Source organism: Macaca thibetana, chromosome 6 (genome assembly GCF_024542745.1).
Source record: "Macaca thibetana thibetana isolate TM-01 chromosome 6, ASM2454274v1, whole genome shotgun sequence".
Taxonomy (NCBI): domain Eukaryota; kingdom Metazoa; phylum Chordata; class Mammalia; order Primates; family Cercopithecidae; genus Macaca; species Macaca thibetana.
This window is the reverse complement of record NC_065583.1, coordinates 41,073,179-41,100,685: the sequence shown is the minus strand read 5'-3', so window position 1 is coordinate 41,100,685 and position 27,507 is coordinate 41,073,179. Positions and strand designations below refer to the sequence as shown.

The window sequence follows — 27,507 nt, the reverse complement described above, 5'->3', positions numbered from 1 at the left end:
GAGGAGCAGTGATGGTTCTGCAAAGATCTCCAACTCACAGCTTGATTCTACAAATATCTACCATTTGTCTACCGAGTACTAGGGTTGGTAGAAAGCCCTGGGATGCAGACATAACCAAGACAATCCCTGAAGTGCTCCAGGAGGTGGGTAGAGCAAACATGAACCCAGAACTTCAGTCCATAGTGGAGAGGGCTCTTACAGAAGGCTTGTGTTGTTGGGGGAGGAGGGCGGAGGTGGGGAGGAACATGGTCTGGAGAAAGGAACAGCCAGTCCTGTACAAGACAGGACCTGGGGCTGGTTCTTACAGGGTTAACAGTGTTGCCAGACAGGTAGATACAGAAAGGCAGTTTGGGCAGCTGTAGCTGTCTGAGCAGACACTGGGCAGAATATAGCTTTTGGCTGGGAACTTGTTTCATCTTCCCCACCTGGAGTAAGTGTGGGTTTAGTTGTAGTTGTTGTTGTTGTTTTCTTCTTTTTTTTTTTTTTTTTTTGAGATGGAGTTTCACTCTTGTTGCCCAGGCTGGAGTGCAATGACGCAATCTTAGCTCACCGCAACCTCCACCTCCTGGGTTCAAGCGATTCTCCTGCCTCAGTCTCCCGAGTAGCTGGGATTACAAGCATGTGCCACCACACCTGGTTAATTTTGCATTTTTAGTAGAGACGGGGTTTCACCATGTTGGTCAGGTTGGTCTCGAACTCCTGACCTCAGGTGATCCACCCGCCTCCGTCTCCCAAAGTGCTGGGATTATAGGCATGAGCCACCTTGCCCGACCAAGTGTGGGTTTTAGAAGCCAGCCTGGGTTAAGTGCAGTGGCTCATGCCTGTAATTCTAGCACTTTGGGAGGCCAAGCTGAAAGGATCATTTAAGGCTGAGCTCCAGGCTGTGATAAGCCATGATTGCACCACTGCACTGCAGCCTGGGCAACAGAGCAAGACCCTGGCTCAAAATAATAAATAAATAAATAAATAAATAAATAAATAAATAAATAAAAAAAAGTTTTTCTTGGAGAAATAAGAAAATAAAAATTTTTTTAAAAATTGAAAAATTAAAAAAAGAAGCCAGACAGTTGCATGAGGAAGGGGTCAAGATCCAGGCCCTGTCCCTGGCCAGAGCATGGTGCACAGCAGGTGCTCAATAAATAGCTGTCCAGGGGATGGATGGATGGATACTGGGAGAGAAGATATTAAGGATAGAATGATGGTCTGTAGATATTTTAACGTGCTGTTTTGTGGAAGAGATTGCAGACTTCATTGATTAATTCCAAGGGGTAGAATTAAGGTCAAGGGAAAGAAGTTGGTTTTAAGAATAACTTTTTTCCTAGATTTGTGCTTAATTGAACCTTTGCCTAAGTTATATAGCTTTTTAAAAATTAGAGGTTTCCTGTAAAAATTCTTAGGTGCCACCAGGACCCTAATCTGGAGCTGCCAAGGGGGTCTGGGAGGAGACAACATCAAATAATTACACTATAACTTAATGATAGCTGTGAAAAGGGTTATGAAGAAGCTGGGTCATTGGTACAATGGTTCTGAGTATGTGACACTGGACTTGAGATGTTGAGAATGTTGTTAAGGGAAGGATGCTGGTAGAGAGAAGAGGTAAGGGTGCAGGCAGAGAAAACAACTTGTGCAAGAGCCTCCCCCAAGAGTGGGAGTGGGTGGAGGAGAAAAAGAGCAGGGCTTGTTAACAAAGAGAAGGTCCCAGAAGAGGTGAGTCCAGATTGGAGAGGTATGCAGGGGTTAGACCATGTAGAGCTAAGTTGGCCACAATTCCAATTTTGAGTGTGAGGAACATGGTTTTTTATTCACTAGTGTTTCCTTAGTGCCTAGTAGACTAGTGGCGCTCAACATTTGGTGAAAGATTTTATCCTAAAAATTATGGGAACTCAGTTTTATGCAGAGAAGTGAAATAATGATATTTTTCTCATTTTCATCATATATAAAATGAGAATAACGGTCATTGTGGTGAACATTCTGTAAAACAAAAATAAAATTCTAAGCCCCCCCCCAACCCCCACCATCTGAATGGACTTCCTCTTCAGCCAGGGCTCTTTTAAAATTTAACAGAGTGACTGTTTCAAGGCATGACTGGAAGTGGGAGTTGAACATGCCTCATTATACCTCTCCAGCGTTAACATCAACACAGACTTTAAATTTGATAAGAAACATTTTACAACCCATTCTCTCTGAAGCCTAGGATTTGAAGGTTTCCTCTGCAAATAGGAACTTGGGTCTCCACAATCCTTCATCTTAACCCAGACATTCCTTTCTATTGATCTCAGGTCTTTAGAGAAACTCAACCAATTGTCAACCAGAAAAATTTAAAACCTACCTATAAGCTGGAAGCCCCCCCACCGCCTCACTTTGAGTTGTCCCGCCTTTGTGTTGTCCCACAAACCAATGTCTTTCTTTCTTTCTCTCCCTCCCATCCCCTGCCTTCCCTTCCTTCTTTTCTCCTTTCCTTCTTTCTTTCCTTCTTTCTGTTAGGAACAACACCCAAAATCCTAAGGGAAATTGAACACTCGAACAAAGGATTCTTAGCAAAGCAATTTTACTTCTGTGCAGAGGGGTGTCTGGCCAGTCGCCATGAGAGCACACCTGAACAAAGGGGCACGAGAGCCTTTATTCCTGACGCAAGTCCTGCGGGTCATACAATCTAAACTAATCCCGGTTGGCTAAACACTTGAATTTTTTAGATAAGGTGGACACTTAAAAGAAAGTGGAGAGGAAGGGGAAGGGGTGCCTGTAATGAACTACAAAGTTAGTCCTCTTTCCAAATAAAGAAAGGAATGTGAGCTGGTACAGATAACGCCTGGTACTGTGGCGTGCCTGGGCATCTAACGAAGGCAAAAAGGAAAAAAAAAAGGAGAAAAAGAGGAAAAAAGGTGTGTGTGTGGGGTACTATGAATTAAAGAATAAAAGACTGATCTAAATATTTGAAGAGAAACCTCATCATATCCCACATTTCTTTCTTTTTCTTTTTTTTGAGACGGAGTTTCGCTCTTGTAGCCCAGGCTGGCGTGCAATGGCGCGATCTCGGCCCACTGCAACCTCCGCCTCACGGATTCAAACCATTCTCCTGTCTCAGGCTCCGGAGTAGCTGGGATTACAGGTACCCACCACTACGGCTAATTTTTGTATTTTTAGTAGAGATGGGGTTTCACCATGTTGGCCAGGCCGGTCTCAAACTCCTGACCTAAATTGATCCATCCGCCTCGGCCTCCCAAAGTGCTAGGATTACAGGCGTGAGCCACAACGCGCGGCCCAACCAGTGTATTTCTTGAATGATTTGGATTGAAGTCTCATATCTCCCTAAAATATGTAAAACCAAGCTGTACTGGACCACCTTGGGCACATGTTCTCAGGACCTCCCGAGGGCTGTGTCACGGGCCATGGTCACTCATATTTGGCTCAGAATAAGTCTCTTCAAATATTTTACAGAGTTTGACTCTTCGTTGACAATTCAATGACGCTTCAAGCGTTTCTGGCAGCTCTTATCAGTGGGATCCGCATTAATGGTGAAATGGCATGGTGGCGCTTCCCGGAGTTCAGGGTTGTTTTGAACGTTCATCTAGAGCGCATTGTGGGTGGGGAAGTTGTGTTTGCTGAGTAGATTGTGACACCGCTGGCTTGGGGCACTTGAGGTAAGGGATGAGTGACTTCTTTTCCTAAAATTGATAAGACAAATCAATCAGAGGCGGAGCGCCGCCTCTGGCTCTGGTCTGGTGGTGCAGCGTCTCTAGCCCTCACCCCGCCCACCGTCCCCGCGCAGCGTCCGCTCGCCGAGCCCCGCCCTCACCCAGCACCCACCCCGCTCCTGGCGCCTTCCCCGCCTGGTCCTTCTCTGTGCTGAGTCTGCGCAGTCGGTGCCATCGTCTACGCCCCTGGGAGCGTTGTGGCGGCTGTTTCCTGCGGCGTTCCTCCTCCTGCTCTACCATGTGGAGCCGACGGCAGGGCCACCTTAGGCCCACAGTCTGCGGGGTGGAGGAGCTACGGCGCCGCCGGCGGGAGCAGGAGGCAGGTGTGGGCGGCCGAGGGAGCGCGGGGGCATATAGCGATCGGAGATAGGTTGAGACTTCAGGCTTGGAGCCGCGGGATCTGGGTTCCGGTCGTCCTTCCCACGCTCAGCCCGCTCCTCTGCCCCCAGCACTGCGGAAGGCGCGGAGGGAGCAGCAGCTGGTCAGCAAGAGGCTGCTGAGAGAAGACGCCCCAGAGGAAGCTGGAGAGGGATGTGTGGCTGCGATCCTCGGGGAGGCCGAGGTGAGGGGGCAAGGCAGGGTGCGCTGGAGTCCACGCCACTGGCGCCAGACTCCCGGGAGTACTCGAGGTCTGCCCCAAACCTGAACGCAATCCACTCTACACTTCCATGCATCCAGTGGGTCAAGCCAGAAACAGGGGAATCTCCTGCACAACTCTTTGACCCTCAACCCCATATCAGTCCATCATCAAGTCCTAGTTGTTTACCTCCTGAAGAGCTTTGGAGTCTTTACATGCTTCACCATCGAAGCTGCCACCACTACCTCTCTGGATACTACTGCAGTCTCCTAAAAGGTCACCCTGCATCTATGCTTGTCGCCGTCAATACGTCCTTTAAAAACACATGGAGACCAAAATCTTTCCTGTGTCCTGCAAATCATAGCATGGTCTAGCCTCTTCCTAACTCTAATTTTATCAGTTTTCTCATCCTAGCCACTGTCCCCTTTTCAGTTCCTGCAACGATATATCGGACCCTTGTGTCTCAAGCCCTTGGCATTCGCTACGTCTGATGTGGGTTTCTTTTGGTATTCTGTCTTGAGAACCTTTTTTTTGTTTTGTTTTGTTTTTTTGAGACAGAGTCTCGCTGTGTCGCCAGGCTGGAGTGCAGTGGCATGATCTCGGCTCACTGCAACATCCGCCTCCCGGGTTCAAGCGATTCTCCTGCCTCAGCCTCCTGAGTAGCTGGGATTACAGGCGCGCGCCACCATGCCCGGCTAATTTTTGTATTTTTAGTAGAGGCGGGGTTTCACCATGTTTGTCAGGCTGGTCTCGAACACCTGATCTCGTGATCCACCCGCCTCGGCCTCCCAAAGTGCTAGGATTACAGGCGTGAGCCACTGTGCCCGGCCACCTACTTGTTTCTTGTAAAATATTAATCATTATCTAATGGCTTGTTTATTGTTCTTTCTCCAACTAGACTTTAATTGCAGGAAAACCTAGATCCTGTGTTATTTGTTATCATTGAAAACCCGGTTGCCTGCACATTATCTGGCATATAGTTAAGTGCTTAGTATTTATTGAATGAGTGAATGAAAGGATTTATTCAGCAAGCATTGAGTATCCCCTATATTTGTATTATGTTTACATACATAGTTTATCGTACATACTATGTTGACATATATTTTGTCAACTTATTTCTAGGTTGTACTATTCCATTGTGTGCTTACTTTATGCCAGGACACTGTGCTGGTCACTGAGGTACATAAAGATGAAGTCCCTTTCTTTGAGGTGCTCACAGCCCAGTGAAGAAGACATGTCATAAGGGAAGGAAACATGAGGAACAAAGGAAACTCCTAAGTCTCTCAAAAAGAGCTAACTTCCCAGAGGGAATGAGGAGCAGAAATCTGAAAAGAGTGGGAAGCTGGAGAGGGTATCCAGGCAGAAGGAATAGCATGTGCAAAAGCTCGGAAGTGTTAAAAAAAAAAAAAAAAAAAAAAAAAAAAAAAAGGCTAATGTTGTGCTAGTTGTTGTTAGAGTGTAGGTTGCATGGGGAGAATGGCTGGAGGAGTAGGTTTTGCCAGGCTGAGAGGTTTAAATATCCTTGAAAGAACCTTGTATGAAGGCAGGGTAGATATTGTTATTCTCATTTTCAGGTGAGGAAACTTAGGTTCAGGTCCCATGTGGAGTGAGTGGCAGGTATGGTATTAGAACTCAGTTCTGATTCTCTGTCCACTCCACTGCAAGGTAGATGCTTATTAGTTGCATTAGTGTGAATGACAAGTTCTGGAGGTGGTATGATATTGGAAGGCTCACAGGTGAAGTGGGCAGAGAGAAACTTAGAACTTGCTTTCTGGGAACTATGTGTTCTCCTTTCCCTGCCCTGAACTCCAGGTGCAGCAGTTCCTGCGGCAAGCCCAGCGGGGTACAGAAGAAAAGGAGAGAGAGGGGGCTCTGGTTAGCCTTCGTCGAGGCTTGCAGCACCCTGAAACGCAGCAAACCTTCATCCAGTCAGTGTGGGTGGTGTGGGGGAGGGGGGAGCTGGGGCTCTGAGGGATGGGCCACAAGCTAAGCAGGGCTCTGGTACTCATTCACGTAGGCTGGAGGGCAGCATGCGGACCCTGGTCGGGCTCCTGACCAGCAACCAGGCTCTGCTGCAGCTTGAGGCGGCTCGGTGCCTGCATGAGCTTTCTCACTCTGAGCAGTCCACCATTGCTGAGGCCTGCCTGCCAGCTACTTCCTACCTCCTCACCTACCTCTCCGGTCACAGCTCAGACTTCATAGTAAGCCCTGTCCCTTCCTATCTTGTTCTTGGTTTAGATTTTAAAATTGTGCTTTTGGGACCAGTTTGAGCTGGCAAGTAGGAGGAAGAAAACATATTTGCCCTTATGCCTACAGCCATGCCTACACCCATCATCTCCCCACCCTCTTGTGAGCGTCAAGGATAGCTGCTCCAGTGTCCCCATCACCTCCCCTCCCCATCTCCCCACACCCAGCCTGGCATGAAACAGGCCAAGCCCAGTGCTTTTGTTGCCTGTTCTCAGGAGCTGTGTCTGTATACACTGGGTAACCTGATCGTGGAGAGTGAGGCTGTGAGAAGGCAGCTCCTGCCACAGGGCATTGTTCCAGCCTTGGCTGCCTGCATTCAGGTGACTCCTTTCTTCCTCCCTGGGCAACCCTTCCTTTGCTCCTTCCCACATGCTCCATCTACTTTGGTTAGGTAGCTGCAGCTTCTGCTCTGTGCCAAGGGGCTGAAAGTCTCTGAAGACCTTATGACCCAGCTTCCAGTCAGATCCTTACCCTGTCTACTTTCAGTCCCCCCATGTGGCTGTGCTGGAAGCTCTTGGATATGCCTTGTCCCAGCTTCTACAGGCTAAGGAAGCTCCAGAGAAGATCATTCCGTGAGTAAAATTGTCTTTAGATGTGCAGCCAGAGGTGACCCACTCAGTAGTAGTATAGCTCCCGGATGCCTGAATGATTTCCAAAGCTGTTGCATATTTTAACTTCATATGTCTGGCTAGGAAGGGCTTTGGGTTTGGACACTTTCCCATCTGGGCAGGGCTTTGGGTCTGGACACTTTCCTACCTGCTATCAGGGTTTGGTAAGAGCCACTGGCATCTTCGTGGTTCCTACTCACAGCCCTGCTTCTGCCAGCAGCTCCATCTTGGCCTCCACTCTCCCTCAGCACATGCTACAAATGTTGCAACCTGGCCCAAAGCTGAACCCTGGGGTCGCTGTGGAGTTTGCCTGGTGCCTTCATTACATCATCTGCAGGTAACATGGGGCAATTGGGAAAGTACCACAGATCTTCCCTGGGGCTCACTTTCATGACATTCAACTCTTTGAACTTGGGTCTGGAATTGCTACAGTGAGTTTTCCTCCCTCCACTCTCCTCTCTTTTTGGAGCCCAGGAGACCCACAGACCTTAGCTGTTTCTTTTTTTTTTTTTGAGACAGAGTCTTGCTCTGTCACCCAGGCTGGATGGAGTGCAGTGGTGCAATCTCAGCTCACCGCAACCTCTGCCTCCCGGGTTCAAGCGATTCTCCTGCCTCAGCCTCCTGAGTAGCTGGGACTATAGATGCGTGCCACCATGCCTGGCTAATTTTTGTATTTCTAATAGAGACAGGGTTTCGCCATGTTGGCCAGGCTGGTCTCGAACTCCTGACCTCAGATGATCCGCCTCGGCCTCCCAAAGTGCTGGGATTACAGGCATGAGCCACAACGCCGAACCGCTTCACTTCTTAAAGGTGGAATTGACTATATACATAGTGACTGCTTGCTTCCTGTTTCCCAGCCAGGTCAGCAATCCTCTGCTCATTGGCCATGGGGCTCTGTCTACTCTGGGGTTGCTGCTGTTGGACTTGGCTGGGGCTGTCCAGAGAACTGAGGATGCAGGACTGGAGCTGGTAGGTGAAGAGGTCAGGTGAAATTCTGGGAGATGTTTCCTGATACTCCAGAATGCAGGTAACCTCTTCCTTCTTACACCTGACCCCCCAATATGTCTTTGCAGCTGGCATGCCCCGTGCTTCGATGTCTAAGCAACCTGCTAACTGAGGCAGCAGTGGAGACTGTGGGAGGGCAAATACAGCTCAGAGATGAGCGTGTTGTGGCAGCCTTATTTATCCTTCTGCAGTTCTTTTTCCAGAAACAGCCCAGTCTACTCCCTGAGGGCCTCTGGCTCCTCAACAACCTCACTGGTACGCACCATAGTCTGCCCAGGCCTGGACATTTGGATAATGGGGATATTTCCCCATGGCCTAGGCTGAAGTGGGTAGTATTGGCAGAGGTGGTGGGGGAAAGCAGTTTTTCACCCTGGTACTTCTCTTCCAGCAAACAGTCCTAGTTTCTGTACCTCCTTGCTCTCCCTGGATCTGATTGAGCCCCTCTTGCAGCTGTTGCCAGTATCTAATGTGGTGAGCGTAATGGTATGTATTGGGGTCACTTGAATCCAAGATCTGGTAGTCGGATTGTATGGGACAGCAGTTCTGAGCCCTCAGATGTACCCTTAGTTGAGAGCCAGCAGGTGGTGGTGTGTGGCCTCAGGGCCCAACCAGTCTAGGTATGTGTCCCTTAAACTGGATTATTTATCCTTGGACAAATCACCTAACCACCTTAAGCTTCAGCCTCCTCACTTATAATTGGGGATAATCTTGCATCATAGGGTAGTTGTAGGAGTATGAGAACATGCATGTAGAAGAGCTTGGCATGGTGCCTGGGCATGTGGCCACCATGTCATATATTTTAGCTATTGTTATGATCTTTGTTTCATTCTTTGTAGACTATATATGTATCTATCTGCAGGTGCTCACAGTTTTGTGCAATGTTGCAGAGAAGGGTCCTGCTTACTGCCAGCGGCTGTGGCCAGGGCCCCTGCTTCCCACCTTACTGCACACACTAGCCTTTTCTGACACTGAAGTAGTAGGCCAGAGTTTGGAGCTGCTGCATCTGCTGTTCCTGTATCAGCCAGAGGTATAGGTTTCTGGCCCACATCCTCAGTCACCCCTGTTCTGAAGCCACACAGTAGCTCCCTTCCAGTCCAGTCCTAACTATAGTTCTCTGGGCCTGGCTAACCTATATAGGTTCCATGTCAGAACCTTCATCCTTTTGTGGGTGAATGCACCCTCTAAAGTGGGCTGACCCATGAGGCTGTGGGAATTGAGTCTTAGGACACAGATGAGGTATGCTGAATTTTCTTCCCTGCCCCTAGGCTGTTCAAGTCTTCCTGCAGCAGTCAGGGCTGCAGGCCCTGGAAAGGCATCAGGAAGAGGCCCAGCTCCAGGATCGTGTGTATGCTCTCCGGCAGACAGCTCTTCAAGGGTGATCTCGTTTCTCAATGTCACTCATTCCCCTCTCTCTTAACATCAAGCTTCTTTGTCCAGTAGAGCCTTTGGAGACAGCAGAGCCTTTGGAGATTTAGGACCATACTGATGTCTCATGTTCTCTGCTCCCATACCTAAGCCAAGACCTTTGGGTCCCAGCTCCTCCTCTTTCACTCAGCACTATCTAGGCAGGAGGACCAAAAGGGACTCAGTTTGGTCTACTTATTCTGGGGCCCTAGAATCCCTGCCCCCCACCCTTCATTTTTGCTTCAGCAGCTGGTAGCTTTTGATGAGACAGAATAAAGTTTTATTTTTATATTAAGCTACTTTGCCTCAGTGGTTACACAGTAAGGGGTAGAGGGTAGATGTGGACAAGAACACCCTGAGAAAGTATTTTACAGCACAAGCTTTATGAGGAATAGGGGAACACATTTTTTTCACATTATACTAAGTCCAGCAGAGCCCAGGCTCTGGGGCTGTTGCTCTTAATCCTCAGTGGAGGCTTCAGGCTTTACCAATTAGCACGTTCTCCAGGGCTCTGGTTACCTGATCAGCACTGAAGTTGTTCAAAGGGACATTCTTCTCTTGGCCAAATGCTGAGGAGAAAGAGCGAGGTGTCTTTATTTATTCTACACTGTGGAGGCCACTGAAGTAAAATAAAAGATCTTGTCTTTATCTTACAGTTTTGTTAAGATGGGAAGAGTATTAAAGAGATATGATCAAAATATATTTGGTATGCCTAGAATTAATACAATAGGTCTCAAACACATCTAGGAAGCCCAAGTCCAAATAGAATTTTGGCTGATTCTGGATGGCCACAATGGGTTGTTTCAGGGAAGCTTTCAGGGATACTGTAGGCATTTATTACTAACTACTGTGAGCAATGTATTGATGCAATACCTTGGCTAGGTGCCCATTTTTTTTTTTTTTTTTGAGATGGAGTCTCGCTCTGTCACTCAGGCAGGAGTGTAGGGGCGCGATCTCCACTCACTGCAACCTCCACCTCCTGGGTTCAAGCAATTCTCCTGCCTCAGCCTCCTGAGTAGCTGGGATTACAGGCACCCGCCACCACGCCCGGCTAATTTTTGTATTTTTAATAGAGACGGGGTTTTACCATATTGGCCAGGCTGGTCTCGAACTCCTGACCTCAGGTGATTCACCTGCTTCAGCATCCCAGAGTGCTGGGATTACAGGCATGAGCCACCGCGCCCGGCTGGGTACCCATTCTCTAGGCTCCCATAGGCTATCTAACATAATACCCAGCACAATACACCAAAGTTACTCGTGTCTCTCTCCTCCTGTAGTCTACTGGCTTTTGGAAGGAGAAGCTTTTTTCCTCCTCCAATGATTAGTGCATGTCTAATGTCTACTGTGTCTCACAGATGTCTACTGTGAGAACCAATCTGCTTAAGGTGGTCACTCTCCTCCACCTCCTCCTGACATTCCCAGGGCACCATATAGTTGAAAGCTGTGATTAAAATCCTGTTATTCAGTATGTATAAATATTTATTGTATACCTACAATGTGTTAGGCAACATAATAGGAAAATTTCATTTTGCAATACACTGCCATGCCAGTCTTAGAGGGGTAAGTGCATTCTAGGAAAGGGGTACAAATGTAAAGGCTCAAGCCTGTTATACCCTAGCTGCAACACTTTAGATATGTTCCACAAAGTTTTGATTCCATTTTCTAATCTCTACAATGAGAAAAGAAGAACACGCTTCCTCCTAACCAATGAAGGTTAAATGAGTTAGGCAGGGAAGCACTCGGCACAGGACCCAGCTCTGCGTGCTCCAAATTACTGAGATTCTCACATACTACCTGGACTGACACTGGCTACACGTTATTTGGAGAAACTATACTGACTAGCTTCTCTCCTATCTGAAGCCCATTCTTAACTACAAAAACGTCAGTTCCTGATCCCTACGCAGAATTCGGTCAGCCTCCATACTTACGTTGCCCGAATTACAACGCATCATATAACCCTGCGAATATAAATTTATTCATGGAAACAAGATCAACAGCAAGGCTAAAGTCCGAGTTCCAGTTTCTCCACGGGTTTCTGCATGACCTTGGGCAGTCCCTTCTCAAACCCTTGTTCCCCTACCGGAGCCCCAGGCTCCTGGCGTCCCGCACTTACCGTAGCGGGCCCAGAGCTTGGGCTGCACATCGGAGCATTCGCGGATTAGGATGGGTAGGTCGGGATTCGCCTTCTTTAGCTCCACATAGCGTTTCTCAATGAAGTCCCTGCGGGGCCGGAGAGAGCGCCGCGCGTGCTGTGGGCGCCGGCTTCCCTCAACTTCAGGGAGGTCGAGGTCGTGACCCCGGCGTCCCGAAGCCCGCCCGCCTCACCACGCCGCGCCTCACCTGACGCCCTGGCTGCCGGGCGAGCGCTGACATAAGTGGATGCGAATCTCACGCAGGCCCAGCTTTGCCCCGATTCCTCGACTCGCTGCGGCCGCCGCCATCTTGGCTAATACCGAAGTCCCCAGTTCCAGATCTTCGGGCTAAGTTCTTCGGTCTGACCAATCGCGGACCCTTCAGCCTAGGCCTTAGGCCAGATGACGCAGGGGCGGGGTAAAGCTTGGCCAATGATATAAAAGTATTGTAGGACCGCTGCGAGGTCAATTTTTTTGCGCTCGGGGTTGGTCAGAGGGAAAAACAGGAAGCGGAAAGGCTACGAACGCAAAGCAGTATGGGTTGATTCTGAGGTGCACTGTGGGAAAGGGCTTGTCGCTGTGGTGTTGCTGTTGGAGACTTGATTGTTGGTGACAGCGAAACAACGATAACAAAATGCCAGAGCGAGATAGTAAGGCTCAGGCCATCCTTTATTTCTTCCCCATGGCACTTGGGGCATTTGGCGCATTATTGTAGCTTCTGAGCTTAAGCCGGGTGTGCGTGTGTATGTGTGACGCTTGAGCCCGGCGAAGCCGTAGGGTCGTAGATGAAGCCGACAGCTCCAAACTCCGGCCCCAGTCCTCATTCCTACTCCAAGTGATGATGGGCAGCTTTTGTCTGTGGATCGCTTTCCCCCAGTATTGTCCCCATACTTAATCTGGGTTGCGCGTATTCATCTTTTATGTAGTATTTTAGACGTGATTTTCCGGAAGTCTTCTCTGATCTTCCAGCACAGGATTAGGGTCCTTTGCTTTGTTCTCCCACAGCTTCTTGTAGTTTCCCATTTCAGCACTTATTACATTGTGTTGACACTGCCGCTGTTCTTCCTTTTGTTCTGTATTGTTCACTACTATATCTCAAATTTTTGCATAGGAACTGACACATAAGAGCCTGATTAAATTAACGTCAATTCTTTTTGTCAGGTGAGCCGTTCTCCAACCCTTTGGCGCCCGATGGCCACGATGTGGATGATCCTCACTCCTTCCACCAGTGAGTATTTTGTGCTAGGACCATGGAAATGAGTTGGGCGATGAATAGAGAGGTGGTGGTGATGGTCAAAGAATTCTGAATGTCTTGTCATCAAGGATGGTCAAAAATTATACCCGCTGGCCCTTTATCTCTGTGAGCCTTAATTGGATCAGGCCAAGTGCATAAGGGTATTAGAAGGGAAATTCCTGCAGGAAGGGTGTTAAATTTTTTGTTTTTTTAAAAAATATGTGTTGTGTAATTACACATTATATAGGAATTACTTCTTCCGATAGAAAATTAAAACATAGGAAATAAGGGTAAAATCTTTTTTTGTTTTTTTTTGAGACTGAGTTTCGCTCTTGTTGCTCAGGCTGGAATGCAATGGCGCGATCTCAGCTCACCACAACCTCCGCCTCCCGGGTTCAAGCAATTCTCCTGCCTTAGCCTCCCGAGTAGCTGGGATTACAGGCATGTTCCACCACGCCCGGCTAATTTTGTATTTTTAGTAGAGATGGGGTTTCTCCATGTTGATCAGGCTGGTCTTGAAATCCCGACCTCAGGTGATCCATCTGCCTCTGCCTCCCAAAGTGGTGGGATTACAGGCATGAGCCACCGTGCCCGGCCCATCTTTGATAACATCCCCAATTCATGTTTGGTAAAATCATCTTTGATAACGTCCGCCATTCCAGTCCATTTTTTTTTTTTTTTTGAGACGGAGTCTCACTCTATTGCCCAGGCTGGAGTGGAGTGATGCAGTCTCGGCTCACTGCAACCTCCGCCTTCTGAGTTCAAGTGATTCTCCTGCCTCAGCCTCCCAAGTAGCTGGGACTACAGGCATATGCCACCACACACTGATTCTTCTTTTTTTTTTTTGTATTTTTAGTAGAGACAGGGTTTCACTATGTTCGTCAGGCTGGTCTTGAACTCCTGGCCTGAAGTGATCCACCCGCCTCGGTCTCCCAAAGTGCTGGGATTGCAGGCATGAGCCACCATGCCCAGCCTCAGTCCTTTTCTTAGAAGTAACCACAGTTACCTTTTTTTGTGTATCTTTTCCTCCTGTTGCCCAGACTGGAGTTCAATGGCACTATTTCTGCTCACTGCAACCTTTGCCTCCCGGGCTCAAGCAGTTCTGCCTCAGTTTCCCCAGAAGCTGGGATTACAGGTGTGCACCACCATGCTTGCCTAATTTTTGTCTTATTAGTAGAGACAGGGTTTCGCCATGTTGGCCAGGCTAGTCTCGAACTCCTGACCTCAAATGATCTGCCTGCCTCAGCCGCCCAAAGTGCTGGGATTACAGGCGTGAGCCACCGCGCCTGACCCTCCTACTCTTTTTTTTAAATGCATTTATATGCATACATGCATATCTGAGGAAAACACAACATTGCTTTGTGACTTAAAATATTTGAGTTAAATGGTACTAGGCTGTATATATCATTTTTGCAACTTGCTTCTTTTTAAACCCTGCTCAGTGTTTCTGAGATTATCTTTCATAGCAGTGACAAGCATTCCGTCTTGGCTAAACTTTAGTCAGGTTCCCCAAAGAGTCCTATTTTTCAGCGGGATTCATCCTTGGCCTGCTGAGCACAGTTTTAGCAAGGAAATAAACCCCTGCTCCACCCCCATACCTAACCAAGTTGCTTTTAGTAATTTTCTATAAATTCTCACTTGTCCCTGTTGTATTTGGAATTAAGTTCAGTCTCTATTACAATGATCTTGACTCCTGTTACAATAGTCTTCAATAAAGTCTTCCTTGAGGGGAAGAGGAACTTGCTTAGATATCAAGGGTGGGAGAAGAGGAGCTGAGTTGGATATCAAAAGTGGGAAAACTTTCTGTGAACTGACTTAGAATTCCTTTTTAAAACCGAGGTCAGCAGGCCAAGGAAGAGCCCTAGTCAGAAGAGAGCTTCAAAGGAGTCTGACTTTAATTTGATCAAGAGAGGAGTCAGTCTTTGTCAGTGTACCAATTAAAATAATCTCTTGTACCATTAGTGCTGTCTTTCCCTCTTTGGGAAACACCATCATGGTTTAGTTAGTCTCCAGCTAATAAACACTTAGTCTGTTTCAGACTGATTCTTTTCTTTTTTTTATTTTTTTGAGACAGAGTCTTGCTGTTTTTGCCCAGGCTGGAGTGTAATACCTTGATCTTGGCTCACTGCAACCTCCGCCTCCCAGGTTCAAGCGATTCTCCTGCCTCAGTCTCCCGAGTAGCTAGGATTACAGGCGCCCACCACCATGCCCAGCTAATTTTTTTGTATTTTTAGTAGAGACGGGATTTCACTGTATTGGCCATGCTGGTCTCGAACTCCTGACCTCAGGTGATCCTCTCACCTCAGCCTCCCAAAGTGCGGGGATTATAGGCGTGAGCCACTGCACCCGGCCAGACTGATTATTTTCAAGGCTATAGTTGAATTTCCTTTACAGGCCTTCTTATATACATATGTCAGTAATTGGCCTGGCTAAATATAAATAAATGGAGTTGCTGACTTGTAGGAGATATATTCTTAAATTTTAACAAATACTGCGAAATTGCCCTCCAAATTGGTTATACTGGTTTACATTCTCATCAGCATTATATGAGAGTATCCCCCTCCCAAATTCTCACTCACACTTGATTTATCAAACTTTTTAGTAGTTAACACTCTGATGCATTAAAAGTGGCATATCTGGTCAGGCGCGATGGCTCACACCTATAATCCCAGCACTTTGGGAGGCCAAGGTGGGCAGATCACCTGAGGTCAGGAGTTTGAGACCAGCCTGGCCAACATGGTGAAACCCCACCTCTAATAAAAATACAAAAATTAGCTGGGTGTGTTGGCAGGCACCTGTAATCCCAGCTACTTGTGAGGCTGAGGCAGGAGAATCACTTGAACCAGGAGGCAGAGGTTGTAGTGGGCTGAGATCATGCCACTGCACTCCAGCCAGGGCAGCAGAGGGAGACTCTGTCTTAAAAAAAAAAAAAAAAAAAAATGCTGGGTGCTGTGGCTCATCCCTATAATCCCAGCACTTTGGGAGGCCAAGGTGGGCGGATCATAAGGTCAGGAGTTCAAGACCAGCCTGGCCAATATGGGTGACAGAGCGAGACTCCATCTCAAAAAAAAAAAGTGTCATATCTTTGTTTTGATTTGTATTTCCCTGATTTCTGTTAATTTAATCATGATTTTTACGTGTTCCTTTTTCATTTCTTACTGAGTCCTAATATTTAAAATCTTTGCCTTTCCTTCTAGATCAAAACTCACCAATGAAGACTTCAGGAAACTTCTCATGACCCCCAGGGCTGCACCTACCTCTGCACCACCTTCTAAGTCACGTCACCATGAGTAAGTCTTTCCGTGATCCAGCCTGTCTCCCAGCTTTTTTCTTGCTCCTTCCTATTTCTTTCTACTGAAGTAGAATGACTTTTAATAGTCCCTCAGGTATTTATACTGCTCTCTAAAGTTTGAGAACTGCCCACCTACAAATACTGATATGGATTTCTGCTTGATTGAAACTGTTACTTTGGTCAGTATTCTAAGTCTTTCTAAAAATCCTCAAGGAGACGTCTTGGGGTTTCTGGGGCTGTGGCAATATTTTGCTATCAGTGAATTTCTCGTCTGTTCTAGGATGCCAAGGGAGTACAATGAGGATGAAGACCCAGCTGCACGAAGGAGGAAAAAGAAAAGGTGAAGGAAGGGTGAAAGGTTTTAGATTTTAGGATAGACAGTGTTTAGGGGAAAGAAGTAGGGGCTAATTGTGAGGCCAGAAACTAAGATTTTGTCTTGAGGCTCTCTATTTTCTTAATGAAGCATAGTGATACTTAGAGGGCAATAGAGGGCTTTGGAATAGGCCTATCTATATTTTAATCTCATCTTCACTAGTTTCTTGGTGGATAACCTAGGCATTTGCTTAGCCTCTCTAATCCATGGATAGAATGGAGATATAGTAGCAATAATAACTTTTATCAGGATGTCATGAGGATCAGCTGTGAAAGTACATGTAGGCATTTAGCACCAATGCCTGGCATATGGTAACCACCCAATAAATCTTGACTGCAATCATCATTATTATGTCATCATCGTTAATTACGTGATACAAAAGTTTCTGGACTTGGTACTTGGCTTTTCCTTTATTCTGAGGGTGGACCAGCAAATAATGCGTTCTTTTCAGCTGAAATTAGAAGGTGGTAAAAATTCAGAAGATTTTCTGATTTTTGTGTGGAAAAGTCTTATATCTGTAGAGAATTAGTAGAGTTGGGTGGTATTAAAAAGTTCTGAAGTGACAGATGGGGTGTCCCAAGTTGCCACTGGAAAAGTATATAAACTGGAAGAAGGCATAGTTCTGATTTTTGAGTAACTATGAAGAGGTGGCCAGCAGTTCTATCAGGACAGACATGAGCTTTTCTCCATAGAGAGTAGGATGGAGATGTAGGGAAGCAAGCAGGAACAGTTCTGTTGACCTTGAGGTAGCAGCTGATGAACCTTACACATTTGCCTTTCTCTGGTCATAGTTATTATGCCAAGCTACGCCAACAAGAAATTGAGAGAGAGAGAGAGCTAGCAGAGAAGTACCGGGATCGTGCCAAGGAACGTAGAGATGGAGTGAACAAAGATTATGAAGAAACCGAGCTTATCAGCACCACAGCTAACTACAGGGCTGTTGGCCCCACTGCTGAGGCGTGAGTACTGAGGGACCAGGGCATGGTTCCCTCAGCATGCCAGAGTATGCAAATACAATGTGAACTCTTCCTCTTACTTTCCTGCCCTGTAGCCTACAATAAGCGATTTCGGAAGCACGTGCCACCCACAAATGACTGTTCTTTTTTTTTTTTTTTTTTTTTTTTTTTTGAGGTGGAGTCTTGCTTTGTCACCCAGGCTGGAGTGCAGTGATGCGATCTCGGCTCACTGCAAGCTCCGCCTCCCAGGTTCATGCCATTCTCCTGCCTCAGTCTTCCGAGTAGGTAGGACTACAGGCGCCTGCCACCACGCCTGGCTAATTTTTTGTATTTTTAGTAGAGACAAGGTTTCACCGTATTAGCCAGGCTGGTCTCGATCTCCTGACCTTGTGATCCCCCCGCTTCGGCCTCCCAAAGTGCTGGGATTCCAGGTGTGAGCCTCTGCACCTGCCCCCCCTCACTTTTTTATTTTTATTTTTGGGAGATGGAGTCTTGCTTTTGTTGCCCAGGCTGGAGTGCAGTGGCGCGATCTCAACTCACTGCAGCTTCCACCTCCCACGTTCAGGCGATTCTCTTGCCTCAGCCACCCAAGTAGCCGGCTGGACTACAGACGCCCACCACCATGCCCGGCTAAGTTTTGTATTTTTAGTAGAGACAGGGTTTCACCATTTCGGCCAGGCTGGTCTCAAACTCCTGACCTTGTGATCTGCCCGCCTTGACCTCCCAAAGTGCTGGGATTACAGGCGTGAGCCACCACTCCTGGCCAATACTGTTCTTATGTGGCCTCTTTCATTATACAGGGACAAATCAGCTGCAGAGAAGAGAAGACAGTTGATCCAGGAGTCCAAATTCTTGGGTGGTGACATGGAACACACCCATTTGGTAAAAGGCTTGGATTTTGCTCTGCTTCAAAAGGTGAGTTCTGGTGGTCAGGTGGGGAGTCATACTATTGTGCTGAATGCTCTTGTATGGGTCTGGCAAGATGAGGAGGGAGATTCCTGAGAGTTCAGACTGAGTAGAAGAAGGGCTAAAGGTGGGCCCTCTGAAAAGCTGATTGCTACTTATCCTTCAAGTATCAGGCCAAATTTTATTTCCTTGGAGAAGCCTTCCCTGATCACCCAGGTGTGGTTAAGTGCCTCCCTTCACCTCCCACTTCCTGTACGTTTGCATAGCCCTTCTGTTTCACTTACCACAGCAATTATTGCACTTTGTTGAAATTGTTTAATTTGTCTGTCTCATCCACTGTAAGCTCCATTAGGGTAAGAACAATATCTGTCATGTTTAATATATTCTTAGTTCCTGGTACAGTGTGGTGTAGTGGATGTTCAATAAATATATAAAGTGATTGAATGTCCTAACGCTGCTTGCTTTCCTGTTAGGTACGAGCTGAGATTGCCAGCAAAGAGAAAGAGGAAGAGGAACTGATGGAAAAGCCCCAGAAAGAAACCAAGTAAGTAAATATTACAGAAGGGTTGAGAGTTTAGAAAGGTGGGACTTAAAGTTGGAGCACATTTGGCAAAAATAAAACTTTTTTGTCTTTTCAGGAAAGATGAGGATCCTGAAAATAAAATTGAATTTAAAACACGTCTGGGTGAGTACAGTTTCTATACTAGTGACTCTGCATTGTAGGTGAAATGTAGGGAATTTAATGCTCTGGGAAGGATATGCTTCTCCTTTCCCCCAACCTCCTTTTCTCTTTCTTTTTGAGACAGGGTTTCACTTAATTGCCCAGGCTGGAGTGCAGTGGTGTGATCATGGCTCTCTGCAGCCTTGACCTCCTGGACTCAGCCTCTTGTGTAGCTGGCACCACAGGCATGTGCCACCATACCTAGCTAATTTTTATTTTTTGCAGAGATGGGGCTCTCTGTATATTGCCCAGGCCGGTCTCAAACTCCTGGGCTCAAGTGATCCTCCTGCCTTGACCTTCCAAAGAGCTGTAAGAGTCTTTCTTGGCCCCAAAACAACTAACTCCCATAAAATACTCTAATAGGACTCAGACATAGACTTAATTATTTCATATGTCATTTATGTCTCCTCAGGTACATTGAAAGATTTTTCAGTTTGGGGCTTATGAATTAAAAGAAGTAACATGGTTAGTGATTAAAAGTTCAAAATTTGGAATCGGAGAGACCTGAGTTTAAACCTTGATGATGAAACCGCATTAAGTGTATGATGTTAGGCAACTGACTTTGCTTTCTGTTTGTTCATCAACTCGGGTTATTATTTACCACATGACTATTGTAGGGATGAAGAAAAATGAAATCTATAACATGCCTATCATATTGAGCAGGTAGTATAGCTGTTTTTTCCATCATCATCAATATTACCTTAAACTTCATCCTTCTTCCTCAAGACTTAATACAATATAGGTGCATAGTGCCCTTGAAGAGGCAATGTAGAAGAGTGGACAAGAGCCCAGGCTTTGGAGTTACACTGCCTGGTTCCATTCTTTGCTCCATTACTTAGTAGATACATGACTTTAGGTAAATTACTTAAATCTCAGCCATAGTATTCTTATTGGTAAAAAGGATAATGATGTCCGCTTCACAGGGCTGTTGTAAAGATTAAGTGAAACAAAGCTTGCATAGCACTTGGCATGGTGGCTAGCACAGAGTAAGCACATAAGTGACAGCTGTTCTTGTAGATCTTGGCTACTTGCTGCTCTTCTTATTGTAGGCCGCAATGTTTACCGAATGCTTTTTAAGAGCAAAGCATATGAGCGGAATGAGTTGTTCCTGCCAGGCCGCATGGCCTATGTGGTAGACCTGGATGATGAATATGCTGACACAGATATCCCCACCACTCTTATCCGCAGCAAGGCTGATTGCCCCACCATGGAGGTGAGTGAATGGAATCCTAAGAGCCTATCATGTGAGCCTCAAGCCTGGGAATCAGCCTGGCCTCTGCCCCATGTCCCTCATCCACCGTGTCACCAAGTCCTGTTCACTTTTACCTCTTAAATCTCAGCTGAATCCATTCACTTTTCTACTTCTTCACCAATAACATTCCAGTCTAAGCTATAATCATTTGCTAGAACTATTACTATTTTTTTTTTTTTGAGACCAGTTCTCACTCTTGTCACCCAAGATGGAGTGCAGTGGTGCTATCTCGGCTCACTGCAACCTCTGCTTCCCAGGTTCAAGCAATTCTCCTGCCGCAGCCTTCCAAGTAGCTGAGACTACAGGCATTCATCACCACACCTGGCTAATTTTATTTTTAGTAGAGACTGGGTTTTACCATGTTGAGTAGGCGGTTCCTCACCTTAAGTGATCCATCCGTCTTGGCCTCCCAAAGTGCTGGGATTACAGGCATGAGCCACTGCACCAGGCCTCTGGAACTATTAGGAAGGCTTCTAATTGGTTTCCGCACTTCAATTCCACTTTAATTGGTTTCCGCACTTCCACTCTGATTTGTTATTTTATCTTTTTATTGAGGTGTTCTTCACATGCCATATAATTCATCCTTTAAAAAGAAATTTTTTAAAACATTTTTGTGGGTATATTGTAGGTATATTTATTTATGAGGTACACGAGATGTTTTGATACAGGCATATAATGCATAATAATCACATCATGGAAAATGGGGTATCCATCCCCTTAAACATTTTATCTTTTATGTTACAAACAGTCCATTTATACTCTTTCAGTTGTTTTATAATGTGTAATTATTCCTGCCTATAGTCACCCTGTTGTGCTATCATATAGTAGGCCTTATTCATTCTTTCTTTTTTGTTACCTATTAACTACCCCTACCTCCCCTACCCTTCTAAAATACACAGTTTGGCTGGGTGCAGTGGCTCACGCCTGTAATCCCAGCACTTTGGGAGGCTGAGGCGTGAGGATCACTTGAGGTTAGGAGTTCAAGACCAGCCGGGCCAACATTCTAAAACCCCATCTCTACTACAAATTAGCCAGGCCTGGGGGCATGTGCCTGTCATCCCGGTTACTCGGAAGGCTGAGGCATGAGAATTGCTTGAACCCAGAAGGTAGAGGTTGCAGTGAGCCAAGATTGTGCCACTGCATTCTAGCCTGGGTGACAGAGTAAGACTGTCTCCAAATAAATAAATAAAATGTAAATTTTTGTCTCACTACAGTTTAGCAGCTTTTAGTGGTATCTCATTCTTAGGATAAAGAGCAAAATCTTTACCGTACCTGTGAGCCTCTGCAACATCTGGCCTTTCTAGAATGTTCTAGACTCCTTTCTTGAATGTTCTTGATTCACTTTTGATGCAGGACTTTTGTGCAGGGCTGTTTTATCTCTCTGAAATATCCTTTCACAGCACTTCCTTTCCGTCCCTTCACCTACTGTATTGTAATTCAGTCTTTAGTTTGTTAAGTGAATGAATGAATAAATGAAGAGATTCCTGCTCAGTGGTTTAACATTCTTGTTTCTTGCTATTTTCAGGCCCAGACCACACTGACCACAAATGACATTGTCATTAGCAAGCTTACCCAGATCCTTTCATACCTGAGGCAGGGAACCCGTAACAAGAAGCTTAAGAAGAAGGATAAAGGTACCTGGAGGGTTAGAGAGAGAAACCTTACCTACAGAGGGCATTTGGTGGTAAAACCAAGGTCTCCTGGAGCTTTCTATCTCCAGAATATTGAGAGGCTCCTGGGAAGCAGAGAAAAATGGGAGTACTGGAGCATTGGCAAGGAGACAGTTACAGCCAGATTCTGTCTCCTTAATCTACCTAAGAAGCAATGGTCAGGTCTGAAGCATGAGGGATGGAGAGTGGGTAGCTTATGTCCCATTTATTTATTTATTTTTTTAAAGATATATTTTGGTGAAAACCAGAAAACCTAGACAAATTCTAAAAAGGCTCTAACACTTAACCCACATTTTATTTTATTTTATTTATTTATTTTTGAGACAGAGTCTCGCTCTGTCACCCAGGCTGGAGTACAGTGGTGTAATCTCGGCTCACTGCAACCTCTGCCTCCTGGGTTCAAGTGACTCTTCTGCCTCAGCCTCCCAAGTAGCTGGGACTATGAGCACGCGTCGCCATGCCTGGCTAATTTTTTTATTTTTAGTAGAGATGGGGTTTCACCATATTGGCCTGGCTGGCCTCGAACTCCTGACCTCGTGATCTGCCCACATCGGCCTCCCAGAGTCCTGGGATTACAGGCATGAGCCACTGCTCCTGGCCTTATTTTTATTATATTTATTTATTTATTTTGAGATGAGTCTCGTTCTGTTGCCTAGGCTGGAGTGCAGTGATGCCATCTTGACTTGCTGCAACCTCTGCCTCCTGGGTTTAAGCAATTCTCTTGCCTCAGCCTCTTGAGTAGCTGGGATTACAGGTGCCTGCCATCACACCTGGCTAATTTTTTTGTACTTTTATTAGAGATGGGGTTTCACCATATTAGCCAGGCTGGTCTTGAACTCCTGACCCCAAGTTGAAGATTCGCCTCAGCCTCCCGAAGTGCTGGGATTACAGGCGTGAGCCAGCGCACTCAGCCTTGACCCACATTTTAAACAGAAGATGTTTAAAAGGGCATTAAGAGCTGGAGAGGATGGTGAAGTTCAGTGGAAATTAACTGAGGAGTATGTTCCTGACTCCCCTCTTTAAATTTCAGGGAAGCTAGAAGAGAAGAAACCTCCTGAGGCTGACATGAAGTATGTATCCTAGCCCCTGGCATCTGATCAGAGGGGGGGGGTCTCTGCATTTCTTGCATCTGGCATTTTAGGGAGGCATTGACATGAGAATCTGGAGAAATGGTCAGGGGAAGCGAAGCTGTGTGTGTGAATTTGGCCAGCTAGTGATCTCCATTTTCCCAGTATTTTTGAAGACATTGGGGATTACGTACCCTCCACAACCAAGACACCTCGGGACAAGGAGCGGGAGAGATATCGGGAACGGGAGCGTGATCGGGAGAGAGACAGAGACCGTGACCGAGAGCGAGAGAGAGAACGAGATCGAGAACGAGAGCGAGAGCGGGACCGGGAGAGAGAAGAGGAAAAGAAGAGACACAGTTACTTTGAGAAGCCAAAAGTAGATGATGAGGTGAGATGTGGGCCCTTAGTACCAGATGATGGAGTTGCCCCTCTCTGGAAATGTGAGCAAGGTTGGGTAAGGAATTGATTCAAACTTGAGGGAGGGATGAGTACAAATCTCTCATGGTAACACTAACCTTACATTTTGTGTTCTTTCCAGCCCATGGATGTTGACAAAGGTGAGTTGTATCCACAGCATCTCACAGTTGCTCTAGCAGTCCTGCTTTCCCCTGGGCTGAGAGTCTGACCTAGGGCTCAGAGCTGGCAACGGTAGGATTTGGGGACTTACTGGTTCTGGGTTCTCCTAAGAACCATGTCTTGCTTTATGGAATAGGTGGAGTTCCCTCCACCTTCCTGGGCCATGGCAGGGCATATTTGGTCTTAGATATAATTCCTGTGGCCCTGGGGTTCTGAGGAGGTGAGGTAGAGGTCAAGTATGGAATGTTCTGGATACCCTACCCTAATCTCAACCAGAGTAACTCATTATTTATTGGAGTTTGTTTAAGACTTTGTCAGACAAACGGGTTCTATGCCTTAAAAAATGTTTCTTAGGCCGGGCGCGGTGGCTCACGCCTGTAATCCCAGCACGGGGGGGCCGAGACGGGCGGATCACGAGGTCAGGAGATCAAGACCATCTTGGCTAACACGGTGAAACCCCGTCTCTACTAAAAATACAAAAATTAGCCGGGCGTGGTGGCGGGCGCCTGTAGTCCCAGCTACACGGAAGGATGAGGCAGGAGAATGGCGTAAACCCAGGAGGCGGAGCTTGCAGTCAGTGAAGATCGTACCACTGCACTCCAGCCTGGGCGACAGAGCAAGACTCTGTCTCAAAAAAAAAAAAATGTTTCTTAAGTGTGTTGTGGGGAGGAGGTTGTGAGAGCCTCAGTTCAAGGTCTGGGCAGAGTTCTCTTTTTCTCCTAGGACCTGGGTCTGCCAAGGAGTTGATCAAGTCCATCAATGAAAAGTTTGCTGGGTCTACTGGCTGGGAAGGCACAGAATCATATCCTTTATTTTAATGTGTTCCTGGGTTCCAGAGAACTGATCTGTTTACTCCAACCCCCTCTGCCTGCCTGCTCCCTCCTACCCCGCCCCACTCCTTCCCTTTTATGCTGAATTTTGACAGAATGAAACCATCCCTTGTTCCTTCCTAGAGCACCCGTAACAGCTCACAGCCCTCTCAGAATTTTCATGTTGGGGCTTCTAGCCCTTGGTCCCTCCTCGCTGAAGCTTTGCAGCAATAGGTGGAATCCTGTCTAGTGTTTTCTTTAACATAGCATATGCTGAAGAAACCAGAAGACAAAAAGCAGCTGGGAGATTTCTTTGGCATGTCCAACAGTTATGCAGAGTGCTACCCAGCCACGTATGTGAAACCTGGTTAAGGAAGGAGGCTGGATGATTGGGGAACAAGTTGGGGGTGAAATGGAAATTTGATTTGCTAAGTTCCAGGGCTACTTTTTTTTTTTTTTCTTTTTTTTTGAGACAGAGTCTCACTCTGTTGCCCAGGCTGGAATGCAATGGCGTAATCTCGGCTCACTGCAACCACCACCTCCCAGGTTCAAGCAGTTCTCCTGCTGCATCCTCCCAAGTAGCTGGGATTATAGGCATGCATCACCACACCTGGCTAGTTTTTGTATTTTTAGTAGAGATGCAGTTTCACCATGTTGGCCAGGCTGGTCTTGAACTCCTGACCTCAAGTAATCTGCCTGCCTCAGCCTCTGAAAGTGTGGGGATTACAGGAGTGAGCCACTGCACCTGGCCCAAGGCTACTTCTTACTTGGATGAACTATTTTATTAGGCTTTGAGTGGGAGGTCAAGGGGGTGGTCATTCCTATGCAGATAGCCTCTTAGTCGGGTAGGTTTCCAGATGAAGCATAGGGTCAGGGTGTTTAACTGTTTAACTCTTGCTTCTCCTTAGGATGGATGACATGGCTGTGGACAGTGATGAGGAGGTGGATTATAGCAAAATGGACCAGGTATGTAGTTAGAAGGATGGTGGGCGCCTTTGGGTAGTTGTTATTATTATTATTATTATTATTTTTTTTTTTTTTTTGAGACGGAGTCTCGCTCTGTAGCCCAGGCTGGATTGCAGTGGCCGGATCTCAGCTCACTGCAAGCTCCGCCTCCCAGGTTCACGCCATTCTCCGGCCTCAGCCTCCCGAGTAGCTGGGACTACAGGCGCTGCCACCTCGCCCGGCTATTTTTTGTATTTCTTAGTAGAGACGGGGTTTCACCGTGTTAGCCAGGATGGTCTCCATCTCCTGACCTCGTGATCCGCCCATCTCGGCCTCCCAAAGTGCTGGGATTACAGGCTTGAGCCACCGCGCCCGGCCTGGGTAGTTATTATTATTATATTTTTTTACATATATCTCCTTCCCCACTCCTAAAAAATCTGTCTCATTTACTGGGCTCCACCCTTCTCCAGTTGCAGCAGTAGAAACAGCAGCATTGAGGGTCATGAGCAGCTTAACTATTTCAGAGTCTTTGCACAAGATCAAATGACATAGGGTCAAAAATCTATTTTTTATTTCCTATAGCAAAGTGCCACGCTTTGATTCCCATGGTAGGCAGTAAGCAAGCATCAATGCATAAGTAGAAAGGGCAGAAAAAATTGCAGTCTTTGGAAAATAACTAAATTTTATTCTAGCTGGGATTGAAGTTTTCCTCTAAGTCTTAAGCAAAATTAAAAAGAAAAAACCACTAATGCCACTAATAGTGAAGAAATCTCTATTCGTCCCCTGAGTTCTTTGTATTGAAATAGCATAGTTTAATCTTGGAGCCTTGTTTAATCCTGCCTCTACCATTTATTAGTTTTGTGAACTTGCCAAGTTCTTTTACTGTTTATGCCTCAATTTCCTCATCAGGAAATGGAGAGAAGTGTAGTTCCCTCTTCATAGATTTTTTAATGAGAATTAAATGAGATAATGCATTTAGTGTACAGAATAATGCCTGTCACATAGTATGTAATAGGCATTTATTATTACATATCAGGGTATGATTTATGAATTGTGGAACCTGGGATTATGGGAGAGTCTGGCTTCAATCAAGGGCTGAAATTCCATTTCCCCTGACATCTCTTCCTTCCCCGTCCCCCCATTCTGTCCTGCAACAGGGTAACAAGAAGGGGCCCTTAGGCCGTTGGGACTTTGATACCCAGGAAGAATACAGCGAGTATATGAACAACAAAGAGGCTTTGCCCAAGTGAGTCGGTACTGAATATGGGCAAGGTGTGAGGAGGGGTGTGGGGATTTGGTGGAATAGTGCACATAAGGTTAGAGGGTATGGTCTGGCTGAGATATTCCCAATTAAGTTCTTTGCCCACAGGACCCTGGGAAAACCTCGCCACTGCTATGCAGTCTCTGAAGCATTCTTTGCCAACTGTGCTTTTTTTCAGGGCTGCATTCCAGTATGGTATCAAAATGTCTGAAGGGCGGAAAACCAGGCGCTTCAAGGAAACCAATGACAAAGCAGAGCTTGATCGCCAGTGGAAGAAGATTAGTGCGGTAAGTAGGATGGTCCCTTGGGTGGGAGGGTTTCAGCTGGGAGAAGACATTAGCCTACAGATTCAGGAACAGGCAAGGGGCTGGAGAGCCATGGAAATGAGAGGTCAGCCTTGGGCCTCAGGTGAGCTTAGATGGGCAGCTTGGTGATAGACTATCCTGTTCCTTTTGCAGATCATTGAGAAGAGGAAGAAGATGGAAGCTGATGGGTGAGCGGCATTATTCTTCCTCTGGGGGACTGGTGGGAATTGCTTAGTGTATTGATCTTATGCTGACCCATTTCTCCTTCCATTGCAGGGTTGAAGTCAAAAGACCAAAATACTAATCACCAGTTACAACCGGAGACCCTCCACAAGGATATGCTTCCCACTGTTTTCTTTATACAATTTCCAAAGGTTGCAAGATGTTTTTTGGTGGATGAATATAAAATTTTATTGTGTAATTACTTGGTTCCATTAAAATTGGTTAACTTGCTAGCTTCTCTGTTGAG

At 46.4% G+C, this 27,507-nt stretch overlaps 5 protein-coding genes across 8 annotated transcripts in view; 3 read left to right on the top strand and 2 right to left on the bottom strand.

Annotated features, from left to right (window-relative positions):
• The window catches only part of PFDN1 (prefoldin subunit 1), a 381,910-nt gene extending 379,908 nt beyond the window's left edge, over positions 1-2,002 (bottom strand). The window contains exon 1 of the mRNA XM_050795100.1: positions 1,998-2,002. The gene's annotated coding sequence lies outside the window, so the exon portion shown is untranslated. The remainder of the gene's footprint in view (positions 1-1,997) is intronic.
• Positions 2,003-2,969: 967 nt separating this feature from the next.
• TMCO6 (transmembrane and coiled-coil domains 6) lies at positions 2,970-9,831 on the top strand. Of its 4 annotated transcripts, none has more exons than XM_050795046.1 (13): positions 2,972-3,109; positions 3,439-4,018; positions 4,145-4,257; positions 6,085-6,200; positions 6,290-6,473; positions 6,735-6,839; positions 7,006-7,091; positions 7,345-7,464; positions 7,985-8,096; positions 8,201-8,387; positions 8,521-8,615; positions 8,992-9,159; positions 9,398-9,831. In XM_050795046.1, exons 2-13 carry the CDS (start codon positions 3,934-3,936, stop codon positions 9,509-9,511), a joined length of 1,485 nt encoding a protein of 494 aa, XP_050651003.1. In that variant the 5' UTR covers positions 2,972-3,109; positions 3,439-3,933; the 3' UTR covers positions 9,512-9,831. The 4 variants fall into 4 exon arrangements, with proteins under 4 accessions (XP_050651005.1, XP_050651007.1, XP_050651003.1 ...); XM_050795047.1 differs by having other exon boundaries at positions 2,977-3,109; positions 7,348-7,464; XM_050795048.1 differs by lacking the exon at positions 8,992-9,159 and having other exon boundaries at positions 2,970-3,109.
• Positions 9,790-12,075, bottom strand: NDUFA2 (NADH:ubiquinone oxidoreductase subunit A2). The gene is made up of 3 exons (XM_050795107.1): positions 11,877-12,075; positions 11,650-11,756; positions 9,790-10,105 (listed from the first exon to the last, which is right to left on the bottom strand). Exons 1-3 carry the CDS (start codon positions 11,975-11,977, stop codon positions 10,014-10,016), a joined length of 300 nt encoding a protein of 99 aa, XP_050651064.1. The 5' UTR covers positions 11,978-12,075; the 3' UTR covers positions 9,790-10,013.
• An 8-nt stretch (positions 12,076-12,083) lies between these two features.
• The window catches only part of ZMAT2 (zinc finger matrin-type 2), a 58,788-nt gene continuing 43,364 nt past the window's right edge, over positions 12,084-27,507 (top strand). The window contains exon 1 of the mRNA XM_050795085.1: positions 12,084-12,087. The gene's annotated coding sequence lies outside the window, so the exon portion shown is untranslated. The remainder of the gene's footprint in view (positions 12,088-27,507) is intronic.
• On the top strand, positions 12,170-27,491 carry IK (IK cytokine). Its single transcript, XM_050795042.1, has 20 exons — positions 12,170-12,318; positions 12,830-12,896; positions 16,100-16,192; positions 16,475-16,534; positions 17,359-17,526; positions 18,324-18,438; positions 18,903-18,973; positions 19,068-19,114; positions 20,200-20,363; positions 21,928-22,036; positions 23,103-23,142; positions 23,305-23,530; positions 23,681-23,699; positions 24,442-24,520; positions 24,800-24,880; positions 25,436-25,493; positions 26,630-26,718; positions 26,912-27,020; positions 27,192-27,226; positions 27,315-27,491. Exons 1-20 carry the CDS (start codon positions 12,303-12,305, stop codon positions 27,340-27,342), a joined length of 1,674 nt encoding a protein of 557 aa, XP_050650999.1. The 5' UTR covers positions 12,170-12,302; the 3' UTR covers positions 27,343-27,491.

What these genes read in the sequence shown, in the direction of transcription:
- IK (XM_050795042.1), top strand. An exon ending in AAGCCCCAGAAAGAAACCAA is followed by an intron (nt 18,974 to 19,067) that starts GTAAGTAAATAT and finishes TTGTCTTTTCAG; the next exon opens with GAAAGATGAGGATCCTGAAA. An exon ending in ATTATAGCAAAATGGACCAG is followed by an intron (nt 25,494 to 26,629) that starts GTATGTAGTTAG and finishes GTCCTGCAACAG; the next exon opens with GGTAACAAGAAGGGGCCCTT.
- NDUFA2 (XM_050795107.1), bottom strand. Translation starts at nt 11,977, where the DNA reads ATGGCGGCGGCCGCAGCGAGTCGAGGAATCGGGGCAAAGCTGGGCCTG. An exon ending in CCCGGCAGCCAGGGCGTCAG is followed by an intron (nt 11,757 to 11,876) that starts GTGAGGCGCGGC and finishes CCGGCCCCGCAG; the next exon opens with GGACTTCATTGAGAAACGCT. An exon ending in CAAGCTCTGGGCCCGCTACG is followed by an intron (nt 10,106 to 11,649) that starts GTAAGTGCGGGA and finishes CTTTCTCCTCAG; the next exon opens with CATTTGGCCAAGAGAAGAAT.
- TMCO6 (XM_050795046.1), top strand. Translation starts at nt 3,934, where the DNA reads ATGTGGAGCCGACGGCAGGGCCACCTTAGGCCCACAGTCTGCGGGGTG. An exon ending in CGATCCTCGGGGAGGCCGAG is followed by an intron (nt 4,258 to 6,084) that starts GTGAGGGGGCAA and finishes CCTGAACTCCAG; the next exon opens with GTGCAGCAGTTCCTGCGGCA. An exon ending in CCTTGGCTGCCTGCATTCAG is followed by an intron (nt 6,840 to 7,005) that starts GTGACTCCTTTC and finishes GTCTACTTTCAG; the next exon opens with TCCCCCCATGTGGCTGTGCT.